The sequence below is a fragment of the Cucumis sativus genome, chromosome 1 (assembly GCF_000004075.3).
Source record: "Cucumis sativus cultivar 9930 chromosome 1, Cucumber_9930_V3, whole genome shotgun sequence".
Taxonomy (NCBI): Eukaryota; Viridiplantae; Streptophyta; class Magnoliopsida; order Cucurbitales; family Cucurbitaceae; genus Cucumis; species Cucumis sativus.
Window position 1 is genome coordinate 21344316 of NC_026655.2, and position 25238 is coordinate 21369553.

A 25238-nucleotide genomic window follows, 5' to 3' on the forward strand; every position below is an offset into this window, starting at 1 on the left:
TCTTCTAAATAAATTAAACTAATGCAAGTATTGATCTAAAATTTGTATGGATACAAATTTGAAGGTTAGATCATAAATTTAATATTAAAGTAGAATGGAAATGGTAGGGCATAGCCAATAGTGCAATGTGGGGGGAGATGAAAAAGAGATGAGAATGAGATCCAATAATCATCATATTATTTTGTGCAATAAGAAAAAAGAAGAAGATCAAAGGGAAGGGGAAGAGGGTGTATTTGTTAATTTGAGTTAGCAATTTGTGAGGATCAAGTGGGTCCATTTTTAATGTGTTCAAGTGAACTATAAATAATGTAATGCATCATTTTTGGTTTGTGATTGAGATTCTTTTCTTTAGGCTTAGGAATCCCTTTTTCTTTCCCCCTAATTTGGTGGTAGGGATTCCTAATTTGAATGTGGGTGGAAGAAGCTCCTTCAGATATGCATATAATATGTCCATCCATATATGTCTTTTATTCGCATTTATAGTAAAAATCTCTGTAAATATGAATATATAGATTTTAATGTGGAGTTTGATATAGGGTTGAATTTGAATGCATGTAGATACAAGATTTTGTTAGTTAGATATGTTTAGTTAATAGTATGATTAGGAGTGAGTTGAAGAAAAAGGGAACGATAAGGGATTGGGTTGGATTTGAGCGCATGTTAGGGGGAGGGGGGAAATGGAAAGTTAAAAAAGATGGAAGGACCACAGAAAGTTTGTTTTGTTTATTTCATATTGGTCCTCGATGTGTTTGAAAATTGAGAAAATGAAGGAGGGGAGTGTGATGAGTGATGGGATTATAATTGCATAAAATGGTGATGGTGTTGGCGTTGGTGTTGGTGGGAGTCATGCCCTTCATGATTTTGCTTCCCATCTCCGACCATCATGTCCCCATCTCTTATAATCATCATTCCCTATTACATTTCAATTAAATCACTAAACAAATTTAATCTTTCTCTCTCTCTTTAAATCATTTTTACTTTTACTTATTTTACTCCTCTTTTCCCACATGTTTAGTAATTCATGTATTGTATTTGTTTTTAATAAATACAAGTTTAAAAGGAGAATTTTAAAAACAAAAAATTATAATGGTTATCTAAACTCACTTTTCTTTTTAGTTTTTTAGTTTTTGGAAATTAAACTTACATACATTAAACTCTTAATCAAAATTTTTAAAATTACTTTTTTTTTTTTAGATTGTAACGGATAATATTGAGGTATACATTTTAAAATTACTTTTAAAATTTAATTATTATTTTTACTATTTGGTTATAAATTCTCATTTAGTACCATTTCAATAATTAAAAATTAACATCAAATAATTATGGGATGGAATCATAATACTCTTTTAGGATGAAGCTAATTTGATTTTGATTATTAAAAATATGATACATCTAATGAATTAGCACCTACATATGTAAAAGAATGTACAAACATGTAGCAAAATTTAGATTTAATTTTTAGAGTTTATAAGTGACCAATTAACATTAGAAATTGACTAACTATAGACCAATATCACTAACACTTTGTCGGTAGTAGGGTCTAATGCTCCATAAATTTTGCTACATATACTTTTTTTTTTAAAAGATAGATCGTTATATAATTAATTATTATACCTACAACTATCCATTACAATTACTCACTCAAATTCATACTTTAATTTACTCAATTTAATTAAAGTCCAAAGTCTTTGAATTAAAAAATCCACCGATTACTTGTCGTCTTTATTCTTCATCTTTTCTTTGTTTAAGGGAAAAAAAAAAGGTCTTTTAGAAAAAGATAGGAGCAGGAAAAAATTAAATACTTCAGAAGAGAATAAAATGTTATATACCAAATTTGTCCATAAATTATGGATCAACAAAAAAGAATATATTATACAAATTTGTTTGAAGGTTTGGATACTATATGAATGACGAGACCTTGGCTGAATCTATGGAGGACCTAACGATTCAATGGAGGATCATTCAACTTTTAAACTAGGTCGAGTGGTAGCAGTCTTTAGCTGAAGAGTAATGACTAGTTGATTTTGTGAATTAAATTGAGACAATTAGATCAATTTTGAAAACGAAAAAAATCCACACCTGCAATCAAAATTTTTAAAAATGCTTCATGATTAATTCACATCCAATGTGCGTAATATACTTAGGAGAGGATCGTTTACTTTTTTCAATATTTTTTTTACTCCGCAATCTTTTAGATTTAGTAATCCTTTAAATTTGATTGTTTAAATTTTCGTAGACAAATCTAAACTAGTTTTCCAAGATCGATTAGATGTGTTCACACGATCATTTAAATTAGGGTAGCCAAATTTTAATGATTTTTTTCAAGGTTTCTTTGAACATGATAATTTAGATTTGACTATTTTTATACACGATCGTTTACCTTTGGCAATCCAATATTTCAACGATTTTTTACATCATTTTTTATATTTGACACACGATCTTAAAAAATCAAATAGCAATTTAAAAAAAAATAGCACGATCTTGAACCAAATAATAGATTGAAAAAAGTATTAAAAATATTATGAAAGAAAGAAAAAAACTATGGAAAGAAAAATTAAAAAAATTAGAGAAGAATAGCAAAAACAATAGGAAGGAAAAGAAAAATTGCACAAAAAAAAGAATATGAAAAAGAAGGACAAATGAAATATTTAAAAAAATTGCAGAAAAAGAAAAAAAATATGGAAAGAAAAAATATCGCATAAAAGGAAAAGAAAAAAAGATGCCAAAAGAGAAGAGAAGAAAGACGATGATAAGAAAGACAAACCTGATTTTTTTTTTTAAAATGGTAAATTTCATAGTCTTTTTCAATTTGTGACACGGGTCATAAATATTTTATCCGTTAGTTATATACATGAAAGTTAACCTAAAACTAAACTTATATAAGCGACAAAATTTATGCGCCAAATTAATGTATGCTGAAAATATTTTATACTATTTTCTACTTTCAATACTTTTCTAGACCTTTCACTAACTTGGGATGTTTGGTGTCTTACCATTACACTGGTTGGCCTTTGCCTCATCCTTAACCGAGGTTGAGGCTAATCAAGCTATACTTTGGCTCAAAGTCGTTCGATTGGTCATTTTTCTTAAGCATATTCGACATTTCTCTCATCCTCTTTTGTTTGTGTATTCGATATAATTTTGTTGGCCTACTGATCTATTTTGTTTGTAATGTCATTTTCACACTCGATTCTAAAACTAAATTAACATTACTATAGTAAATAAATTTAGATAAATAATAATAAAAAAATAGAGAACCAAAATAGAAAAAGAAAAAAAAGAGAAAAAAAGAAGGAAGTATTGTTATTTAAATCCAAAAGAAAGGCAAGGAAAGAGAGATGGGAATGGAACCTCTTTTTCAATCCCTTTATATGGGTTTCAAAAATAAAGAAGAAAGTGACAGTTGTGGAACTTCTAATTAAAGAATGTCTTCTTGATAATTAACACTTTTTTTCTAGAAAATTGAAAAAACAAAAGTTTAAATTCCATACCAAAATTGGGTGTGTTTTATTATTATCATCATCATTATATGAATATGTGATACTCCAATTTTTCAAGCTTAAATTTCCAACTTTCATCTTATTTAATTTAACATTTTTCTGTTATCAATTGGATTTGATATAGGATCCATATAATAATGTTATCGAATGAAATATAGGATCCATATAATAATGTTATCGAATGAAGATGTCACTTCTTTAATATTTTTTCATCCTTCGTTATTATCGATTTTTATTTCCACCATTGGATTTTCAATATATTTCAAATGTACCCGCGGGTCAAAAGTGAGTATTAGAATGGGTTGATATAAGGATATAATTTATATTAGCATAAGTCTAAAGAAGAGAAAAGTAAATGTGGTAGCATTATTATTTAAATCCAAAGAAAGTTGAGAGATAGATATAAAAATAAGAGGATGAAAGCTATTTTTCAATCCCCTTGTGGGATTCAGAAATAAAGAAGGAAAATGACAGTTGCAGGCTGCTAATTAAAAAAGTTCTCTTTATGTATAAAACAACTTTTTTTTTTCAAAAAAAAATATATAGAAAAGAAATATAAAAGCCATAAGAAAGAAAGAAAGGGATCAGTGAGAAAGAAGAAACTTAATTATATATGGAAAAATGAAAACAAAATTTGAGAGGGACTGCTCCAAATCATCACTATTTATTGTCTATAAAGCTTAGGCCTAGCTACTCCCACATAAACTCTACATGGGGCTCCTCAATTTCATACACAATTCATGCATGTGTGATCTATACACCACAATACATAAAAGTTGAGTTTAATTCTAAGATAAAATGTGAAAAAGTTTTGAAAGGGTTTTGAAGATTAATTAATCTTGTGTAGTCAATGGTCTCATCCCGATCGTCTAGAAATGTATGCATGCATTGTTTGCTCGTCTATTCTCTCGTTCAGTTGAAAGACAAGAGTATTGTTAAGTTTAACAAAAACATTACAAATGCAATTGTTCCACGTTGAAAAAAATTGAAGGAGGTCACATACTCTAAGTACTATAAAAAAAAAGTTTAATGGATTTAAGTTTAGGTGTATTAACTTTTAATTTTCATTTGTATTATCTAGCTTGTGTATGGGATTAAAATGCCTAAGTAGTAAAAAATCAACTTTGAGATCAGAGTGCTCTTGTAATAGGACTCGATCTAGAGAGGTAAATATTAATTAATTTTTCTGACATCCGATATTTTTTCCTCTGGTTTGAAGTTTTTCACCTTAATTTGTGTGTTCTTCCTGTTATTGCTTTCTTTTAATTTCTGTTAGTCTTCTACAATGGTAGAGAATTGGTTTTGGTTACATTTGTTTGAGTTTGGATGGTTGGTTGTTTATGTGAGTTGTTTTGCTAGTTATCTCTGTAATTGTTATTCTACAATTGTCTATGGTCAATACAGACTCTACAATATATTTTTTTCCTTTATTTGGAAAAACACGTGTGCTATTGTTCTCTTCCTCGTTTGTTTTTCTATATGATTATATGCTATGCTAAGTTAAGTTATTTGAATACCATGGTAGGTATTGTCAATTTATAAATAAGTATATTGTTGTAATGTGTTCACTTTTATATTCATTCAATGACCGTCTTTCCCAGGACACAATGTTCCAAGCGTATGTGGTATTTATTAGAAATATTTGTGGGTCCGTCTTCAAAAGTCAAAATGAATATTTTATTTGTTCAGCTCGTTTAAGGAAAGTTTGTAAAGAATATTATGATGGGAAAAAAATTTATTTGGTTCCTTTTTTCAAAAGATTATTTCCTTAAGGAAAGATTGTGAAGAATATTTTATGGGAAATATATTTTTTCCCTTCTTTTGAAAAATTGTCGTTGCATTTTTTAAGGCGCTTGCATGGACATTATTTCATTTGCTTCATTCCGTAAAAAAATGGAGAGAAACTTGTGAATTGTGTAAGTGGAAGAAGACAGTTTTGTGAAGAACAAGTTCATGATTAAACCGTTAGTTATTCATAAGAATCCAAAGTGTGTTTGGAGAAACGTTGTTGCTGTAGAAGAAGACAGTTTTGTGAAGAATGTGTTCGTGTTTAAACAGTCAGTTATTCATAAGAACCAAAAGTGTATAAGTTCTCTCTCAATGTTGTGATTTGTTGCTGATGCTTATGTATCTGCTACTCTTTAGCTTGAGTTTACAGCATTCGAAGTTCAAGCTTATGTAGTATGATGATTTAAAAAGAACTTTTGTTTACGTCTTGATGAATGACGTGATTCAGGGAGAGTTCCTCTAGTTCACTATCTTAATCAGCTGATTGATGAGAAATTTGATTAAAGGGGGAGATTTTGATTAAGTCAAATCTATTTTTGAATAAGTTTAGTGATAGAGTTACTTTCTATAATGATGTATCACTTATAGTACTTTCTATAGTGATATATCACTGATAGTACTAAGTGAAGATTAGTAGTGTTAAACTTTGTACTGAAAATCATAAGTTGATTATGATTTATATATTAAAGAAATAAAATCTCTGATCTTGGGTCAAGGACCCCAAAAGTAGATGATGTGTCATCGAACTAGGTTATACAATGTTTAGTATTTCTTATTTCTCTAGTTATCTGTATTGTTAGCTGTTCTTACTATTGGTTGTCTGTGGGTTCATCCTTATTTACTGTTGTTGCCACTTTTACCGTTTTATCACTATTGAGCTTAACTGAATTACCAAACTTTGTGTTAGACTCTTCATAACCTTTATTATGTACTTTATTGCTCATCAATTTCTTGTGAATAATGTATAAGTAATGCAAAAAAGTAAAGAGCTAATTTTAAAGAAAAAATATATAATTTCTTATTAGGGTTACCTTTAAAGGGAGAGATTATGAAACTTTAGGTTATCTATCACACGATATAAAATAAAAACTTGTCACGTACAATGTTAGAACAATACCATATAACAATTTGAATGCAACGAGATTCCTGATAAATTTTATGTTATCTTAAAAGCTAGGATAAGAAGTGGAAACTTTATCTGTATGTTCTATATCGATGCAGAAAAAAAAAAGTGATTTTAAGATGAAAAGAAACGATTTTTCAGACTTTTTGATATAGATTTTATATAGACATTGGTCCCATTCTGATTTTTGTACTGATCTATGCTCACATTATTTTTCATAAATCCTTCATACTAATTTATCTTTTCCATTCAGTTAAAGAATTGATGAGTTTACGCCTATCAGTTTGAAATACAATCTCAGGCTCATCAATTTCATGTAGAGTAAAGTTTGGTGATCAAGAAGTGATGATATCTATAACCATTAATACAAGCTAAGTGATCTTGACGAGAAAAAATGAAGATAAAAAGATGTGAAGATAAGCTTTTGAAAATTATTGATATAGTATGTAAGCAGAGGTGGATCTATGAAGTGACTACTGGTCAGGGGAGGGCACGTGACTTTGTTGTTGAGATTTATGTTCTAAATCTCGTAGTTTGTAATTTTGTAAACAAAATTTTATATATTAATCTAAGTCTTATTTTATTTATAAATAAATATTCTTTTTTTTCATAACTCAGGTCCAATGAATTAAGATCCAAGGTCAATACATGTATCTTAAACAATATGTTGTTGATATAATAGTGGATCGTGTTCAAGTTAATAACGTGAATGATCTACATATAGTATATTGATAAAGTTGGGTGTCTTAATTATACTGATAACCGTATGAAAATATGAAGCACTTTGTAAATGTTATGAGTGTGAAGATTATCCTTTGCATTGGAATTGTATGAGATTGGATCACAAAATATGAAATCTCTGGTTATAATGTCGTTAACTATAAAGATAAATATTTCAATCTCGATAACCCCTTATGTTTTTTAATTTGAATTCTAAATGAGTTATGAACTTTGGTACTCTCATAGGAATTGTCGTTTTTTGACTTATATGGTTGAGAGTAATCCTTGTTGGCGACTTAATATGTTTACCATCTTGGGAACATTGCCAAACGAGGAGCTTATTGACCAATAATGAAAACACTCTTGAAAGTTAAAAGACTATTTGATGAGAAAGTTTAGATCAATCACAAATTTTCGATCCATGTCATCTTTTCGAAGAAAGTGAAGATTATCAAGGACAATTATATTCAACATAATCTACTCTTTAATATAATTGTGATCAAGAGGCGAATTGTTATTTCCATCCAATTATGATCGTTGGTAAAGAAAATAAGTAAGACAACAAGTTGAATACGATCCTTAGATCACATATATTGTTTCAAGAGTATAAATATTAAATATATGATATTTGAATATATAAGATTTTAAATGTTTGAAATAATTAATTTTTAAGTTTGGAAATGTGACGTAATTAATGCATGAAAGTTAAGATAATGTGTTTGATTTACTTGGTATAATGGAATAAGAACCTAAATAATTATTTAATAAAATAGAAGAGAAAAAAATAATATAGTCATAATTAAATATAGTTATTTAATCAAATAAAACATCAATAAATTGGAATAATCTTAATTAATAATAATAATCAAGATATCTTAAAATATCAATGATAAATGTATTAGTTGAATGAATTTAAATAACAAAAATTTACAAAAATAACAAATAAAATTATGATGGTAGGGTTTATATCACTTCATTTTCTAAAATGTAAAAGTAACAAATTTAATAGCGAATAGTAATCTGATATATAAAATTACTTGTCATATTTGTGTTTTACTCTAAACTTTTTTGTCATCCGATATAATTTTTCTTTAAATAATATAGGATTCTTGTCAAAACCTTAAGAAAAGCATTGCATATCAATCTCATATCCAGCTAAAAGGACACAAGTGGTAACTCCAAACATTATATTATAAAAGAAGTAACACACCAAATATGTAAGTTTCTTACAAAACTATATAAATAAAAGAAAAAGAAGTTCTAATCTTAGTACCTAAAAAAAATGCTAAATAACCTTTTACCTATCAACTCAATCCTTCCTTTAATTTATTGGTGGTAGCATCTTAATCTCATGTCAGTTATATATAAATACATGACATTTGTATTCATCAATCGAACTCAAAACAAATCAATTCCTTTCATCTCTCCCTAATCTCGAAAGCAATGAGGAATTCGTTTCGGGTTCGTCGTCAATGAAGGGATGATCATAACAGCCATCACTAGAAATTCCTTTCTCCATCTCCATCTCCATCTCCTCCTCCTCCCTCTTACCACTCAAAAGGGGTTTTACCTTGCACACACCAGCATCATCATCCCCTCTATGCAACTCTTCCTTGTTTATTCGAACCAAAAGGTTTTCATCCACACTTTCTCGAGTTTCGAGCATTTCGATCCTCTGGCCATCTACTACAGAACCATCTTGGTGAAGAATATTGTCAAGACTGTCGAAGTTGGAATTGCACTTTCCATATCTTGCAATGGGTGAAGAAGGATGTTGAAGAATAATTCCTTGAGAATTTGATCTTAAGGAGAAGCTACCAAATCCAAGAATCTCTCTTGTCAATTTTCTTGCCTTTTCTCTCTCATTCTTGAGAAGAGATCCTTTGTCAAGTAGATTCAATATTCTCTCTGACCTCTTTCTAACTGAAAGGCCCCAATTGAACCTAATGATCAAATCAGTATCCAATTAAGAAATGCCCAATACATTCTCTTCACAACAAAATTAGATCAGACCGTGACTTTCAAACTAGAACTCCTTTGATAGCTATTTTTTTTCTTTTAAAAATTGAGCTTGTAAACATCACTTCCAACAAGTATAAGTTTGTTTAAAAATAAAATAAAAAATTGCTCCACTTTTCCACTAATACTTAAAATAAAAAAAAAAAAAACTAAGCAAGTTTTGAAAAGTATAAGAGAGAGTTTCCAAAAACATGTTTTTGTTTTCAGAATTTGATTATGAATTTAAATATTTCTTCATTATATGTAAGAATCATATCATATTTCAAATAACTTTTCAAAAAATAGAAAACTAAAAGCAAATGGAACCTATGAATTCTATTGTTTTGTATGATTTTTAAATTTAAAACTTGGCTAAAAATTCAAACAGATACGTTCAAACAAGTAGGACATGCATCAGGAGATGCATGATTGGGAGGTTGAAAGACATTACCCCTTTTCATCGACATATTGGAAGTTAGCCATTTGAGTAATAACATGTTTTTCGCTCTCAAATTCCTTTGCTACACTCTCTGGTCCATGAGTCAAGAGATGTTCAAGAATGATGAGAGAGTTGTAGGAATTTCTCCAATTCTTCTTTTCAAATTTCACCAATCTGCCTTAAATCCAAGTTTGTTTGTTGTACTTTATTAATCATGGAACCCAATTACCATAAAGAGTTAGCAAATGCAAAACTTAAAACTCAAAACTATGTTTTAAGAGAAAAAAAAACTTATAATCTCTTTGAAACTCAAAACTAAAATCAAGGACTTATTGTAGACGGTTTCAGTTCTTAAAAGGCGACATTAATTAATTGGCTGAAACTTGAAATCTTCCTAACAATGAAGTCTATGATAAAGAAATGGTGAGAAACCAATAGACTTAGTTTGATCACATTTGATTTCTGATGTTCGGTCTTTCAAAAATAAACTAATAATAAACAGTATTTCTACCTAAAAATTTATTTGTTTTTGTTATTTACTTACCACAAAAATTTTCATCAACTTTGTTTTAATAATAATATGAAAATTTGGAGGAAGCCAACATCAAGTTCAAAAACAAAATACTAAAGTTGAAATAGTTAAAAAAAGAGAGGAAGGACAGATTATCAATATCAATGATGGGTTTTGTCCATGATAATCAGAGGGTCTAATTTATGTTAAAAAGGAAAAAAAAGAAACTTACAAAAGCTTTAAACATTGGTAAAGAAAAAAAAAACATGGCCAAAACCTTTTATGAAGAATTGCTACAATTCTCCAATAATCATCAACCTCAAAAGCTGCCCTTGAAATTGAACTCAAAGTTCTTGCATCAGGGTTTCCATTAATGGCTTCTTCAGTCAATCTAAGGCAAAAGAACAACCAAAGAATTTTGGACGATCATATATAAGGAAGTAACTCTTGCAAACATAAAAAAAAAAAAAAAAAAAAATCTTTTAAATTTTTTTTATAAAAAACTTACAATTCAGCAGAGGTGACATCAGTGAGGGCTAATCTAGCAGTCTTGATTTTCTCTTTGAAAAAGAAAGAAGCTTGTTTCTTCAAATCATGAAAAGAAGGAGTGGCCATAAACTCTTGGGATTTGTTAATTGAAGATAAGAGAATTAATGCTTTTTTTGATAATTATGAGGCAGAAATGGTGGAATAATTTGGAAAGAAGTTTGAAGATTAGGTTATGGGGGCAGAAAGAGCCAATAAAAAGATGCCGCCAAATGCTATATATTAAAATAAAATTGCAATGAAAGAGAGAGGGAGATGGTGATGTGAGCAAGAAAAAAATAATGGTGGAAAATGAAGGCAAAATGTTGAGATTATTGAGAGAATTAGAAAAGAAACAATGAAGAGGGTTTTGTTAGTGATAGGGATCATAATTCTAAAGATTTGGTTTTGAAAAGTTGAATGTATGGAAATATGAGTAAAAGTCAAACTTCCAAACATATTTTTATAGATAGAAAATTACTTAGGGTGTTTGGTATTTGATATTTTATTTTGGAATTAGTGTTGGGGTAGTTTTAACTCCCTCTTCTTTCTCTTCATTCTATATCATTATAAATCATCAATTTCATTTCATGTTTTATTAACTTTGTAATTTCTTGAGTTTAGGAGGAAGACGTCACATATGGATGAACTGAAGATTACATATGAATTTGAAACATCGTAATGATATATGACAAAGTTACATCAAGGTGTAATTTTCTATTTTTCTATAGCTCAATCATAGAAACCCTAAATTTAAATGTGTTTAAACTAAATCAATTCTATTTTGGGTAACAACTTGAAAATTAGTGGGAGGAATGGGGATATCAACCTCACCAATCGATCTAATAAACTTAACTCAAACTTGTTAACATCAATCCAATGTCATAGATTTTGTAATAGGTTTGGATTTTGTTTCTTCTTTTTTTATTTAAATGATGCTTTTGAGATTATGAAATAAGAATAATTTTACCTTTCTTTTTTAAAAAAAGGAATATTTTTTATATTTTAAATTTAATCGTTGTTAAATAATTTTATTAACTGAAACATCATAATGTAGATAATTTTAGCAAGAAAATTAGTAAAATCACCCCAAATTCAATTTTAATATAAATTTTAATTGGAGATATTTTTAAAAATAGTAAATTTTACCAAATATTTACAACCTCGCAAATTCTATTCTATTAGTGAAAGTTATTTATAGATAGAATTCAAAATTTTGGTATATCGGGTAAATACGCTATACTTAATATAATAATTAATAGTGAATGGGATAATTAAATGACAATGAGGGGAGAAGTTGGAGCAAAACTTATGATTTACCCTTTAATAAACTAAACTCTAACAATTGGCTCATTAGCCTTTTAAGTTTTAACTATTGAAGATTAGATTGACCAACTTCAAAACCAATCGAAAGCCTTAGCCTATTGAGCATATGATTGAGCCGACTTTGGGCTTTGGACAAATACTTTGAGGAATAACTCAATCTACGTCTTAAAATTTTCAAATGTTTTCATTAATAAGATTTAGTCAATATTTACAAAAATAAATAATATACCAAAGCTATATTTTCATTTTTTAATAGATTTATCAACACATGGTATATTTGCCAAAAGCTATTGGATTTATAGAATAAAAATATAGAAATGGAAAAAACTTATATATATTTGTCCAAACTCGAGTCGGTTAAAAATAGGTAAAAAACCATATAACAATGACAATAAAAAAAATGAAATTTAGATGGGAAAGAAAAAATAAATCAAATATTTATAATTAAAAAATAGATATATACTATCTTGCCTTAAATAAATTAGAATCTCATACAATAAAAAAAAATATATTATCTCACATCAAATATTTTAAACTAAAATAAATAATGAATACCAAGTCAAATTTGAAATTAAAATTACTTCGATAACCTGATATCTCTTCTATTTTTTTTATATTGCAAACGATTATTTAGTTAATGATATCAAACGACTATTAGACACGTATCAACTTTTTGATTTGCTACTTTTACGATTTAAAAATTATAGTAGTAAGTGCTATTATCATAAGTAAGCAGTCAAAACTATTTTCATTTCTTTTCATATTTGTGTATTTCTTCCATTTTTTTAACAACATTAATAATAATAATGAGTAATGTTGATCTAAGCCTTGCTTCTGCGTAAATTTGAAGCTTAATTAAGTCTTTTAGTTAAAAATAGTAATTTAAAGCTTCTTGCGTAATTTGGTTTATCCATTTAGGAATCAAACAAGCTCATCAAGTTGGTTCATTGATGAAAATGTCTTAGATACATCTTAGACAACACATACCTGCATTAATGTTAGGTTGAAGATTTGATAACCTCACAAACAAGTTTCAAAGCTTAAATTGGGAGAAAGCAAGAAGGGATAGAGAAGAGGAAGAAAAAAACTAACAGCAAAAATACCTAATTGTAAAGGTTTAATTGGGAATAAAAACAAAATAAATGAAACATTGACAAAAAAAAAAGAAAAAAAAAAAAGAAGAAAAAGATTATATTTTCAATTATTTTTAAATGTTGTTGCATACTTAATTAAGTATCCTCATTACAATTACCATATAACTAAAACTTAGAGGAAATTTCATACTCCAAACTTATATTGACCTCAAACTATAGCTTTCAAATAAAACCATGAATACTACAGCTAGGATTAGATTATTACAAAATGATGTGTTAAGGTTTCATCAACATTTGAGGAAATCGTGAATATAAACAGATAAACGAATCACTTGATGAAGGACTTTATGCTAATTTGCCTCCAACATGTTTATACCTAGAATGATTCAAGCATCCTAAACAAATAGTATTAAAGTCATACTCTTGACTTGACTTAGTCACACAGTATAGATATGGTGGTCTATAGTTGAGGTTGTGGGACAAATCGTAGGGTGTAATGAAGCAGACTAATTTTATAATGTAACAACAAAAGTATTAATTCCAAATCTAGAAGTTAATAGAATTAATTTGAATGAAAATGTGAATGATGCTTAGAGAAAAATGAAGGAGAATAAAAGCAAGAAGTGAAGTTGGGAAAAAGGAGAGCACAGATAACGCCATCCTGTCATCCACTTTTTTTTTTCTTTTCTTTTCTTTTCTTTAGAGTGGGCCCACCCTCACGTGTGGGGACTTGGACTTTCCAGCTGGCATTCCACCTAACCTTATACATCTCATTTTAATTACCAATAATACACTCGGCATATTTTCAAAACTTATGAAATATTAAAATCTTAAAATAAGCAGAGAAATTCTTACTTTCATCAAACATCATGGACAAAATTTACAATTTAATCTAAACTAGTGCTATATGATTTGATAAAATCTGGTAAATGAAAATAGATCTGAAATAGTTCTTTCCATAACCATAGAAACTAGGTTCTCTTAATCTCATTTCTTGACTAAAAAGTCCAAAACACAACAGCCAAAAATCTTCATAAAAGCATGAGAATTGAATAAATAGAAGATATTGTAATTCCATCACTTGTCCAAAACTAATCCTTAAACTATGTACAAATGAAGAATAAGTAGTAAGTTAGAGTCAAAATTTGAATTTATCCAAAAGAACATAGATCCAAAGTATTGAATTAAAAGGGCATTAAAAGAAAAAGAAATATGATTGTAAATTACCTGAGGTGATCCTGGGAGATTGCCTTGTAAAGATTAAAGCCCTGAAATTGCAGCAACCAAAGAAACAAACAAAACCTCATCTGTTTAGAAGAAAGAACAGATGAACTACTCATCTGTACCACAGGAAAAACAAACATCTCAACAACAGCATCGTAAAATTATGAGCAAAAATTAATATAAAAGAAACAAAAACCCCTTCAAATTCTTCTTTCTTCTTCTTCTTCTTCTTCTTTTTTTTTTTTCCCATTTTTGCTTCTCATAAATCTGCAAAAATCCAAAATTGAAACAAACCCAGATCCCAAAAATCAATATCCTCTTTTTAATTTACAGACCATTGTGAAATGAAATCAACAGAACAATTACAAGAACAGAAAATTTTTGGCTGCTGCTTTTGTAGCCCCCAATTCAATTCATCATCGTGTAAATTAGAAAGGGAGAAGAAAAGAAAAAACCCGTAACATGGAAAACAATTATCACGGGGAAAAATCAATCAAATATTAACCTACTGAATTACATACAATGCTACTGCTATACAACAACTACATAGAGTAAAGAAGAAATTCACCCCGCCGTTAATGGCGGCAACCGAACGGATTTCCTCACCATACCCAGGTGGAGATGAAAGATGTAATTGTGGTCCATTGGATTCCGGCGACATAGCCATTCCTTCCGGTGGCTGAGCATTACCCACAATTTCATTCCTAGGCTTAGCCGTCATCATTGGATTATTCCCAAAAATCTCTCTAGGTAATAACACCTCCGAAACCCCAAAAATGGCAACCGGATTCTGATCAAACACCGTCTGAGTCACTGATGCTTGAACAATGCCTGTATTGATCCCAACTGAGCCATTCACTCGCGAAATGTTAAGCGTGAACCTACCGGCGCCCATATCCTCTGTCGCAAGAGTCGGCTGTACAGGGTTAACAATGGATTCCAAAGACCCAAGAGGATAATAAGAATGAAGAACATGAAATTTCAACACAACAGCCTTCTTATCCGCAGGTAGTGACTGAAGCTTCACCGTCCCGGGAAGGTCAGAAAAAGCTACATCAGTAGGAACAAAAAGCGTAATCCCAGCACCACCTTCATCCGCTTCAAATTCCTCAACAACACCAGAAGCCGAAAGCATAGAAGCAGCAACATTAAAATTATGACCATCAATCAAAGCCCTAGTAATATTCAACCCTAACGGCGGACGCGTTTCGGAAGCCATAAGATCAAATCCATAAGGAACAAGAAGAGCATTAACCGCAAAGATACTGACATTGTAAGGAAGATTCTGGAGAAGAGTAAGAACCGTAGCATTAGATGAAGAGAAGGGAACGGGGGAGTGAACAGAGACGACGCCATCGAGAGGGTTGCGAGTAATGTTGACGGAACCGAAGTCACTGGTGGCACGGCCGGTGGTTTGGAAGAGAGTAGTGACGAGCTTGCCAGAAGGGGAGATGTGGCGGAGGTCGGAAGGGGAGAGGTATTGGAGGAGGACATGGTAACGGAGGAGATCGGCAAGAGAGGAAGGGGGGATGCGATGGGTGAGATCGGAGGAGGCGGCGAGGTAGGAGTTGGGGACGGCGAGGAGGGTGAGGGAGGTACGATGGTTGAGATCTGAGAGGAGGGCGGAGGAGGAGAGGAGGGCGGCGAAATCGGAGAGGTCAGGGAAGGAGGAGAGAAGGGAAGAGAAGTTTAGGGCAAGGATGGGGGAGGAGGATAGGAGGAGGAAATAGAGGAGATGGAGAGGGGTAAAATGGGAAATGGGTGTCCCCATTTTTTTCATTTGAAGAAACTTTGAGAGAGAGTGTGTGTGTTAAAGGGAAAGGGATTATTGTGAGAGAGTGTGAGAGAGTGTGAGAGAGTGAGAGAGAGCGTAAGAGAAAGGAAGAAGGAAGTGAAGTGTAGAGAAGGGAGTGAGAAGGTGTGGAGGAGGAGGATGAAGGAGGATGCTCATGTTGGTTGTCCTATTCAATATTCTTACCCCACTTCTCACCTCTACATCCTATTCTCTTTTTTTCTTTTTCTTTTTTTCTTTATTATTATTATTATTATTATTATTATTATTATTATTATTATTATTAAAATATGTCTCTCTATATTTATGTACACATCTATTATCTTCCATTTCTATCCGCTAACTAATGGAATAGTCTATCTCTCAAAAATTACGAAATTTACTATGTTGTAAATTCTTAATAACACTCGATAAGGTATTAAGATTAATGTATTTAAGTCGTGAAATCTACGAATTCCTTCCATATCTATTCGAATCAATCTTTCTTCTACTTTTCAATCTTTCTTCTATTTTTCTCCCAACACAATTTCGGTAATTCAACAGAGTTCTTTTTTATTATTGCTAACCCATTCAAATTAATTAAATGTAAGTTTTCCACCTTTCATTGCTACAATATTTCAACCATCATCTACTCTACCATAGTCTATACTATAGAGTATGGTTGTATTATAGACCATATATTTAATCTTAGTATTGGGTTATATTTATAAACCATTACAAACATTAGTTGTGGTGCATAATGTAAATCAAGATAGATATTGATTTTGGTTTATGACCTTATATACCCACTAATATTGCATCTTTCAATATTAAATGTTGTCTATTCCAATAAATAAGGATGTTCAAAAAATTCCATAACCTCCAACTCAAATTACCTTACCTAATCATATGGCTTCGGTTGAGTTACATTTTATTTTTTATTAGTTTAAAATGTTTTAAAATATATATTTTCGGTCAGTTTCGAGTTATAAATAATAATCAGTTCCAACCCGACCCAATTATTGTTAATATTAGCTTTTATTAATATCATTGTTTGTATTTTTTAAAAATTGACCGTAAATATGTCACCTTGTTCCCTGCAAAAATGAACTTTTAGTGAAAAATAGTCAAACTATGAAGAAAAAAAATCAAATGATCCAATCCGATTCGATTTGAAAATTATGGATTGAGTTGGATTGATACTTGAACGTTAGTTCATACTTTGGTTCCAATTCAATTTATGTACCTTACCCATGAATGATAATTAACTTTTTTTTTTCTGTGTATATATAAATAGATTCCATTTATAGTTTTTCAAACCATAATTAATATAAATATTTCATTAATCTATTATCTTATACATAAAAGAATGTGAGTGGATAAACTTTTTTGTTTATAATTTTGTCAATTTTTAGTTCATTTAGTTGTTTTCTACTTTAATTAATTTTATTGTATCTTGTCTTTTTAACTCTATTTTTTAATTTAAAATTATTTATTATAATTATTGTTTCATTTCTTCCCATCACTGCTTTCTATTTTCATATTAACTCTTTTATATCTCTTTCAATCTTTCAAATTCTCACTTTTTTTTCATTCATGTTCACAAGTCTTAACAAAATATTAATTGGTAAAAATAATTACATCCTGTTTTTCTATTCTCTTTTGTCTTATTTTTATTTTTAATTTATTGTCTATTTTTTATATAAGGTTTATGGTTTCTAGTAATTTGAAATTAATTATTGTAATTATTGTCTTTTTTTTTTTTGTATTTGTAATCATCTCCGGTTTTTAATAAATATTTGGATATTAAACATTTATGTATGGTATCTTTGTTCTTAGAGTTTATGACTTTGAAGTGTTTGATTCAAAATTCGTTAGTCATCGACTCAATATACTAATATATGTTTTGAAACTAAGGAAAAGATAATTTTAAGAGTTGAAGTCATCTAGATGGTGAATTTTAATAAACATTTTTATGCTCCCCACGCACCACCCTTCGCTGACCTTTAATCTTCCTTTTATTTTTTTCCTTAATTATATTTCAATTCCACCCTTAATTACAAAGTTAAAACTTATTATTTTTGTAATCTAGAGTTGAGAGAAGTATATTTCTTATTCATATTGAGTCAAACCAATGTTACATATTTATATAGAGAATAAACTAAACCTTAGAGACTATGTAAAATTACAATAAAGGACATATGAGATATATATAAATATATATATATCATAACACTCCCCCTCAAGCTGGAGCAAATATGTCGATCATGCCTAGCTTGTTGCACATATAGTTTTTCATTGCTCAATTTAAAGCTTTAGTTAGAATATCTCCCAATTGTTCTCCGGTCTTCACATATCCTGTGGACACCAACCTATCTTGGATTTTCTCACGAATGAAGTGACAATCCACCTCAATATGTTTAGGTCGTTCATGAAATACTGAATTAGATGCAATATGAAGTGCAGTTTGATTATCACACCATAATTTAGTTGACACGGTAATACTGAAGTCTATCTCAGATAATAGTTGGTGAATCCATACTATTTCACACACAGATTGTGTCATAGCTCTATATTCTAACTCAACACTCGAACGAGAAACAACATTTTGTTTCTTACTCTTCCATGATACTAAGTTTCCACCTACAAAGACACAATATCCAGAAGTTGATCTCCTATCGTCACGAGACCCTGCCCAATCAACATCAGAAAAACATTCAACTCTCGTAGGTCCATGATCTTTTGTATAGGATCTCACATCCAGGAGCAGCTTTTAGATAACACAAAATTTGCTCTACTGCAGCCCAATGATCCACTGTAGGGGAAGACATGAATTGGCTTACAACACTTACAAAATAGGCAATGTCTGGTCAAGTCACTGTTAAGTACTTCAACTTCCCAACTAATCTCCTTCTTTAACAAGTTGCTAATTTGGCATCATCAGAGTGCCACTTGGTTTGACTCCTAATTTTTTTTGTCTCAGACAACAAATCAAGTACATATTTTCGTTGAGACAAAAAAATATTTCAATTGGCTCAAATCTTTTGTATAAGACTGACCCTGAAGGAAAGTTTTGAGAGACGAAATACCCAATGCATCATTTTCAGTAATAACAATATCATCAACATATACAACTAGCAGAACTATACCCTTATCAAATCGGCGATAGAAAACTGAATGATCAGATGTACTCTTCTTCATACCAAAGCATACAAGAGCTTGAATGAACTTACCAAACCACGCACGAGGACTCTATTTCAAACCATACAGAGATTTTTGAAGGCGACATACTTTATCACTCTCCCCCTAAGCAACAAACCCAAGTGGTTGTTCCATATAAACTTCCTCTTGAAGATCACCGCGAAGAAAAACATTCTTAATGTCAAGTTGATGCAACGACCATTTATTGGTAGCAGCCATGGAAAGAATATAGGTGAATGGAAGTTAATTTGGCAACTGGAGGGAATGTATCTGAATAATCAGTTCCATAGATTTAAGCATAACCTTTGGCAACAAGGCAAGCCTTCAATCGAGCCACTATTCCATCAGGGTTCATCTTAACAGCAAACACCCATTTACAACCAATGGTCTTCTTTCTTGCAAAACGAGATACTAAATCCCAAGTACCATGATCATCTAAAGCAGTCATCTCCTCAATCATTGCATTTTGCCAGCCAGGATGAGACAAAACTTCATGAACATAGTTAGGAATAGATGTGGACTCAAGAGACGTAATAAACGCATATGTGGAGGGAGATAACTGGTGATAGGAAATAAAGGAAGAAACGAGGTAAGTACACTTGCGTTTACCTTTGCAAAGAGCAATGGGCCATGTGTCCGAGACGACGCAGAGCGGCCGACGTTCTCAAAAGAGTTAGTTTTCAAACAAAATAGGAGTCGTCACCAATCTTTTTTTACGGTGTGATTGGACACCAAAATAAAGTAAACAATTTTTTTAAAAAATTGCCTGCAAAAAAATAGAGTTGAATTCGAGAGTCATTTGTGTGTAGGGAAGGTATTAGCACCCCACGACACCCATTTAAAAAACAGTGGCCAAATTTCAAATCTTGAATTAAAAATATTTTTTAATTTATTTTAAAACTAATGTCTTATTTTACCTCTCATTACTCCAATGTTTGAGGCAATGATCTCATAAAATAAGTGAAATAATATTTTATTAATTAGACAATATATTGAAGAAAACTTCTCACCTTAAAAAAATGGGAAAATCTTACAATTTCTCAAAAATTATCATAGGCTAGTCTTAGAATAAAGATTTTTTTTTAAAAACATCAATTAAATTCATTTTCCCTTGTGGTCACATCTTGGACTTCAAAAAATGTGATCCCTCACCATAAAAATTCTAGAAAATTGGACTTCCAAATTTACTGGATTCTATCCTAGAATTTTTTTAGCGAAGTAGAAGTGAGTTATTAAAAAAAGTTGATTAGAGAAAACTTATGAAATATATATTTATATTTTAAACATTTTTTAAAAACAATTAAAATGATAGTTTTAAAGTAAAAATTTCTAAACGGTTAAAAAAGAAAATTTAAGAAAGACTTCAAAATTAGGTGAATAGAAAATAATGCACAATCGAATCCAATATATCACACAATAAATTAAGCAAGTAATATAAGATTTTATTTTTAAAAAATATTGAAAATTGATCTTAGACTCCCAAAGAACCAATTCCCTCATCTCAAGAATTTAGAAATAACGAACTTCCAAATATTTCTAATTTCATCGTTGTATTTTTTTTAGAATGATAAAAAATAAAGATAAATATAATATAAAAAAATTTGATATAAAATACCATAGTAACATTGTAGAGTGCAAAAAAAAAAAATATTCATAAATTTAATATTACATGATAGTAATTATTATGCATGCAAGGAAAATAAGTTTAAAAAAAAAAGAAAATAGAAATCGTAGACAATGTTTATTAATTTGCAGTACAAATTTTTTAGTTTATAATTTGAAGAGTTTGACAACTACTTAAAATTCTCACTCTATATAATTACTGTATATATCAACAAATATGTTTTTGTTTCTTTTTCTTTATTTTGAAGTTATGTTTTTTTTCCTCTTTGTATTTTTTCTTCTATATTTAAATATAGAAATAAATCTTTAATAATTAATCTACCTTTCTTATACCCATTCTATTATTTTAGCAATTTTTTTAACCTTTTCAATTATCTTTAGCCTAAATTTTCAAAGAGAATGTGAAAGAGAAAAAAAAAAATTCAAAAGATGAAAATGTGACCGATGATGATATAAAAAAAGGGGTTGAAATATCATGGACGTTACATTGGTAGAATATATAAAAATATGGATGAAGATAAATTTTTGTTCTATTTAAGCCCTTTCCTTTCCTTGTAAGGATTCAATTCAATCATTTGTCCAATTTTGCCCACTCATGCTCTACAAACCTCAAGTTAATTCAATTCAAAAGTTATATTAAAAGTCACGTGTAAATATTAAACCACACTACAAACATTAACCTCACATTAACAAAAAAAATTTATAAATAGAATTTTTAGATAAGCTTTTTCACTCATAAATTCAATTCCTTCACACTTATACATGAATATAAGTCATAAAAAATTAAAGTCCTTTTAGTTAAATAATATTTACGAACAAAATAAAAATAATGATAATTTAATTATTGAAATAATTTTTTTTCAAAACCTATTTATGGGCGTTGAATGAAATTTCAAAAATGAAAAAATCACGTTAAATTGGTATATATATTTTTATAAAAAAATCTCAACCGAAAAGGAAATTAAGAAAAAGTCTATCTTGTCCTTACTCGTCTATAATGATTTTCCAATTCTGATTCTTCCTCCTCTTCCTTTTTCATGCCTTATTCTCTATTCTCTCTTCTTTATTATGATATTCGACATTACTATTTCTTTTCATCGTCTTTCTTCTCTTCTTTAGTCAATTTTTTCTTCTTTCCATCCTTCTTTTCTTCTTTTCTTCTTTCCATCCTTCTTTTCTTCTGCAATTTTTTTTTTCAATCGTAGTCGTGTACGAATTTTTTTTTAGATAACCATAAATGTATAGCCAAATTTAAACCCAAATAATCTTTATCTATTTTCATCCCATATAAAATAAAATAATAATTAATAATAAAATAAAATCTCTCTCATTTAAGATCTAAAAGGGTTGGTAGTTATTTTCACTATTTTTTATGCTTTGTATTATTTATTATTATTTTTTTGGCAAGAAGTGTGTAGCATTAGAATTTTCTCTTAATCTTCTCTCCTTTTTTATGCTTCTTTTTTAAAATTAGAACAGGTGCAAAAGATTTTTTTTAAAAGCAAAAGAAATGGCCACGGGTAGCAATAAAAAAAATTAAAACTATCTATAAAATATAAAATATAGCAAAAAAAATTTATTAAAGAGAGTTTGAATTTCGCTATACTTTGTAAAAGAACTACACAATTGTATGCATATGATCTAAACGATCGTTTTTCATAATCAACACAGTCATTTAGCGTGGTCAACACAATGGTTTAGATTTGAAGAATTTTTTCCATCGTTAAAAAAAACTACATGATCGTGAACCTACATGATCATGTATCATTTCCTACAAAATTGTGTATTAAAGAAGAATTACACGCGTGACGATCGATTAATTGCATGTTGATTGAAGCATTTTTGGTGTTTTCCATTGTGGACCTTTGGACTTTTTATTTCAGTTTTCAAAATTGTTTTATACCGTGTAAATATTTTGCCAATTTGTTTTATTTTTTAAAAACTTCCTTTATAATTATTTTCAATTTTATTTTTAATTTTTCACTTTATATTAAAGTTATATTATTAAACATCTATATTTAATTTTATTTTAAAACTTTACTAACTTGCACAAGGTATCAAACTATTATAAACACAAATGTAGCTTCAAGATACTAAACCTAATCAAATTTACAAACATTAACAATAAAAACGAAACATAATAAGTCAACAAATTAAAATTATTGTACCGTTGGTAAAAATGAAGAACAATGTAAATACGAAAATCGAAAAAAATATAATATTATGCCTCATTTTATACATTAAAGTATGGTTGTAAATCGTAAAATTTATCAAAACCTCAACTCGAACATGTCTTTTTCTTAAAGAAAAAAAATGGACTTTTATTTGTTATTATTATTTGTTGTCGACGAAGGATGTTTCAAAATTAATGTTTAATTTTTGGAGAAAAATTAGTAGGATAATTTTATAACATGTTGTGACCTACAACACGTGATTTATGCGTCCTTATAACTAGAGAGACCATTAGAGGTATATGAACACAATTGGAAATTATGTAACATGTCGTTTTGTCCTACAACTATAAATTAGAAATTATGTGTTAAACTTAATTTTAAACCTTCATATTTCTACCACTACTATTTAATAGTCTTTTTTAATAGTGATTTTTTTTATTTTAGTACAAATTCTTCGCACGAGATTTCAACGAAGAGAATTAAATTCGTGAAAATGAACTTGATATTACTGATTTGTAATATAAGTACTGCTATAATTTCTACTTTTTTTTTTAAAATCATTTTGATACTTTTTCTCGAATACATAAATTTCAATAACTTGTTCATCTTCTTCGATCAACTTGATTTTAAGTTTTTAGAATCGATATTCAATTTGAAGATGAGATAGATATGTTTGCTCTAGAAGAAATGCTCAATTTACTGAATTCTCTAAATTCTAATTTCTCAAGTGGGGTTTACTGAATTCTCTACCTTCTAATTTCTGAAGTGGGGTTCCTATGGGTTTGGGCTTGGTTGATTTTGGGTACAACTTTTAGGCTTAGAATTTAACTAATCCACTTCTTCCAGTTTCCCTTTTTAAATAGGTTTTTATTTGGGGATGATCGCAAATTTAGCAATTAAATTCAAAATAATTAAATATATAGCAATATTTTTAAAAAATTGCAAATATAGCAAAATTTGTCAAAATCTATCAATGATAGAGTCTATCACTGATAGATCCTGTTGTAAAAATTGGTCTATCACTGATAGATCATACAAGTCTATCAGTGATACAACTCTATCAGCGATAGTTTTGCTATATTTATAATTTTTTTTAAATGTTGCTATATCTTTAATTATTATTCCTCAAATGGTAATCTGACAATTACCCTTTTATTTAAGTTTGACTCGATTTATATTAATAAATTTGAGTTGATCTAATTTCAGGCTAACTGTCGCATGACACAATTTGATTGAATGAACTACTTAATTCCAGATTTTTCGATCATAAATTTTATTTAGTAACCTGCCAATTTCTCATTCAACAAAACCATTTTGATTATTAACGAATGAAAGAAACTTAAGTATAAAAATACTTTTGATAAAAAAAATGCAAACAAACACATTTGCGTTTATATTTGAATTCAATTCGTATAATACAATAGCTTGTTTTAGTTATGTTCAATAAAATAAAATAACTTCTTTTAGCTAAAGTCCCACACATAGGTTAGATAAGAGAATAATCTTGAGCAATGACAGATCCATAAAATTTATTAGACTTCGAGTTGTAATTTAGAGGAAAAATAAAAATCTAAAAAAAAAACTAAACAAGTAAAATCTAAACTTAAGTTGATGGGGAAACTAAGAAACATAGTTTCCACTGAACTTACTTATAATTATTAAATATTAATTAATTTTTTTTATACATATCATATAAAGATGATAAAATTGAGGGGCTTACTAAATTCACCAGTGATTTTGAGTATATAAGCGAGGACAACTATCTCCATTGGTATGAAGTCTTTTGGAATGGTACCATTGTAGAATTATTTAGAGAGTTTGTTATCCTAACAGTGCTCCATATTTTTTTTTATGTGTCAATCATGGTGCTAGCATTTATCACTCTAGATGATATTTATTTTTATCCGTGAATTGGGTGTTTTTATCCATTTTTTCTAACTTACATTATTATTCTAATATCATGTATTTGTATATGTCTAAAAGTATTGGTATAGCCCCAAAATGAACAAATGAATGAAGACTAACCATATTGAAAATCTAAAATCTAACCCATTTAAAAAAATGGTGGAACAAATCTTTTATTTCTATTTACAAAATATGATATTTAAGTACTACTAATGGTATAGAACTTGTGAGTGAACCGAAATGTATGTCAAACTTAAACCAAAAAAAAAAAAAAAAACCCTATAAAAGACAAAGGCTTCTAGTTTCTAGTGCAAAG

At 29.3% G+C, this 25238-nt stretch overlaps 2 protein-coding genes across 3 annotated transcripts; both read right to left on the reverse strand.

Moving 5' to 3' along the window:
- Positions 1-8293: 8293 nt before the first annotated feature.
- Positions 8294-11098, reverse strand: LOC101219750 (clathrin interactor 1). 2 transcript variants are annotated; one of them, XM_004150142.3, is made up of 4 exons: positions 10588-11075; positions 10357-10470; positions 9581-9742; positions 8294-9074 (listed from the first exon to the last, which is right to left on the reverse strand). In XM_004150142.3, the coding sequence occupies exons 1-4, from the start codon at positions 10692-10694 to the stop codon at positions 8540-8542; spliced, it is 918 nt and encodes a 305-aa protein (XP_004150190.1). In that variant the 5' UTR covers positions 10695-11075; the 3' UTR covers positions 8294-8539. The 2 variants fall into 2 exon arrangements, with proteins under 2 accessions (XP_004150190.1, XP_011658123.1); XM_011659821.2 differs by lacking the exon at positions 9581-9742 and having other exon boundaries at positions 10588-11098.
- A 3355-nt stretch (positions 11099-14453) lies between these two features.
- LOC101218806 (fasciclin-like arabinogalactan protein 4) lies at positions 14454-16129 on the reverse strand. The gene has a single exon (XM_004150139.3). The coding sequence runs from the start codon at positions 16026-16028 to the stop codon at positions 14754-14756; it is 1275 nt and encodes a 424-aa protein (XP_004150187.1). The 5' UTR covers positions 16029-16129; the 3' UTR covers positions 14454-14753.
- Positions 16130-25238: the final 9109 nt, after the last annotated feature.

Bases quoted from the DNA above. Each gene is read 5' to 3' on its own strand.
- LOC101219750 (XM_004150142.3), bottom strand. From the start codon at position 10,694: ATGGCCACTCCTTCTTTTCATGATTTGAAGAAACAAGCTTCTTTCTTT. The intron at 10,471-10,587 runs GTAAGTTTTTTA...CTTTTGCCTTAG, and splicing joins GATGTCACCTCTGCTGAATT to ATTGACTGAAGAAGCCATTA. The intron at 9,743-10,356 runs GTTTTGGCCATG...GATTTAAGGCAG, and splicing joins GTAGCAATTCTTCATAAAAG to ATTGGTGAAATTTGAAAAGA.
- LOC101218806 (XM_004150139.3), bottom strand. From the start codon at position 16,028: ATGAAAAAAATGGGGACACCCATTTCCCATTTTACCCCTCTCCATCTC.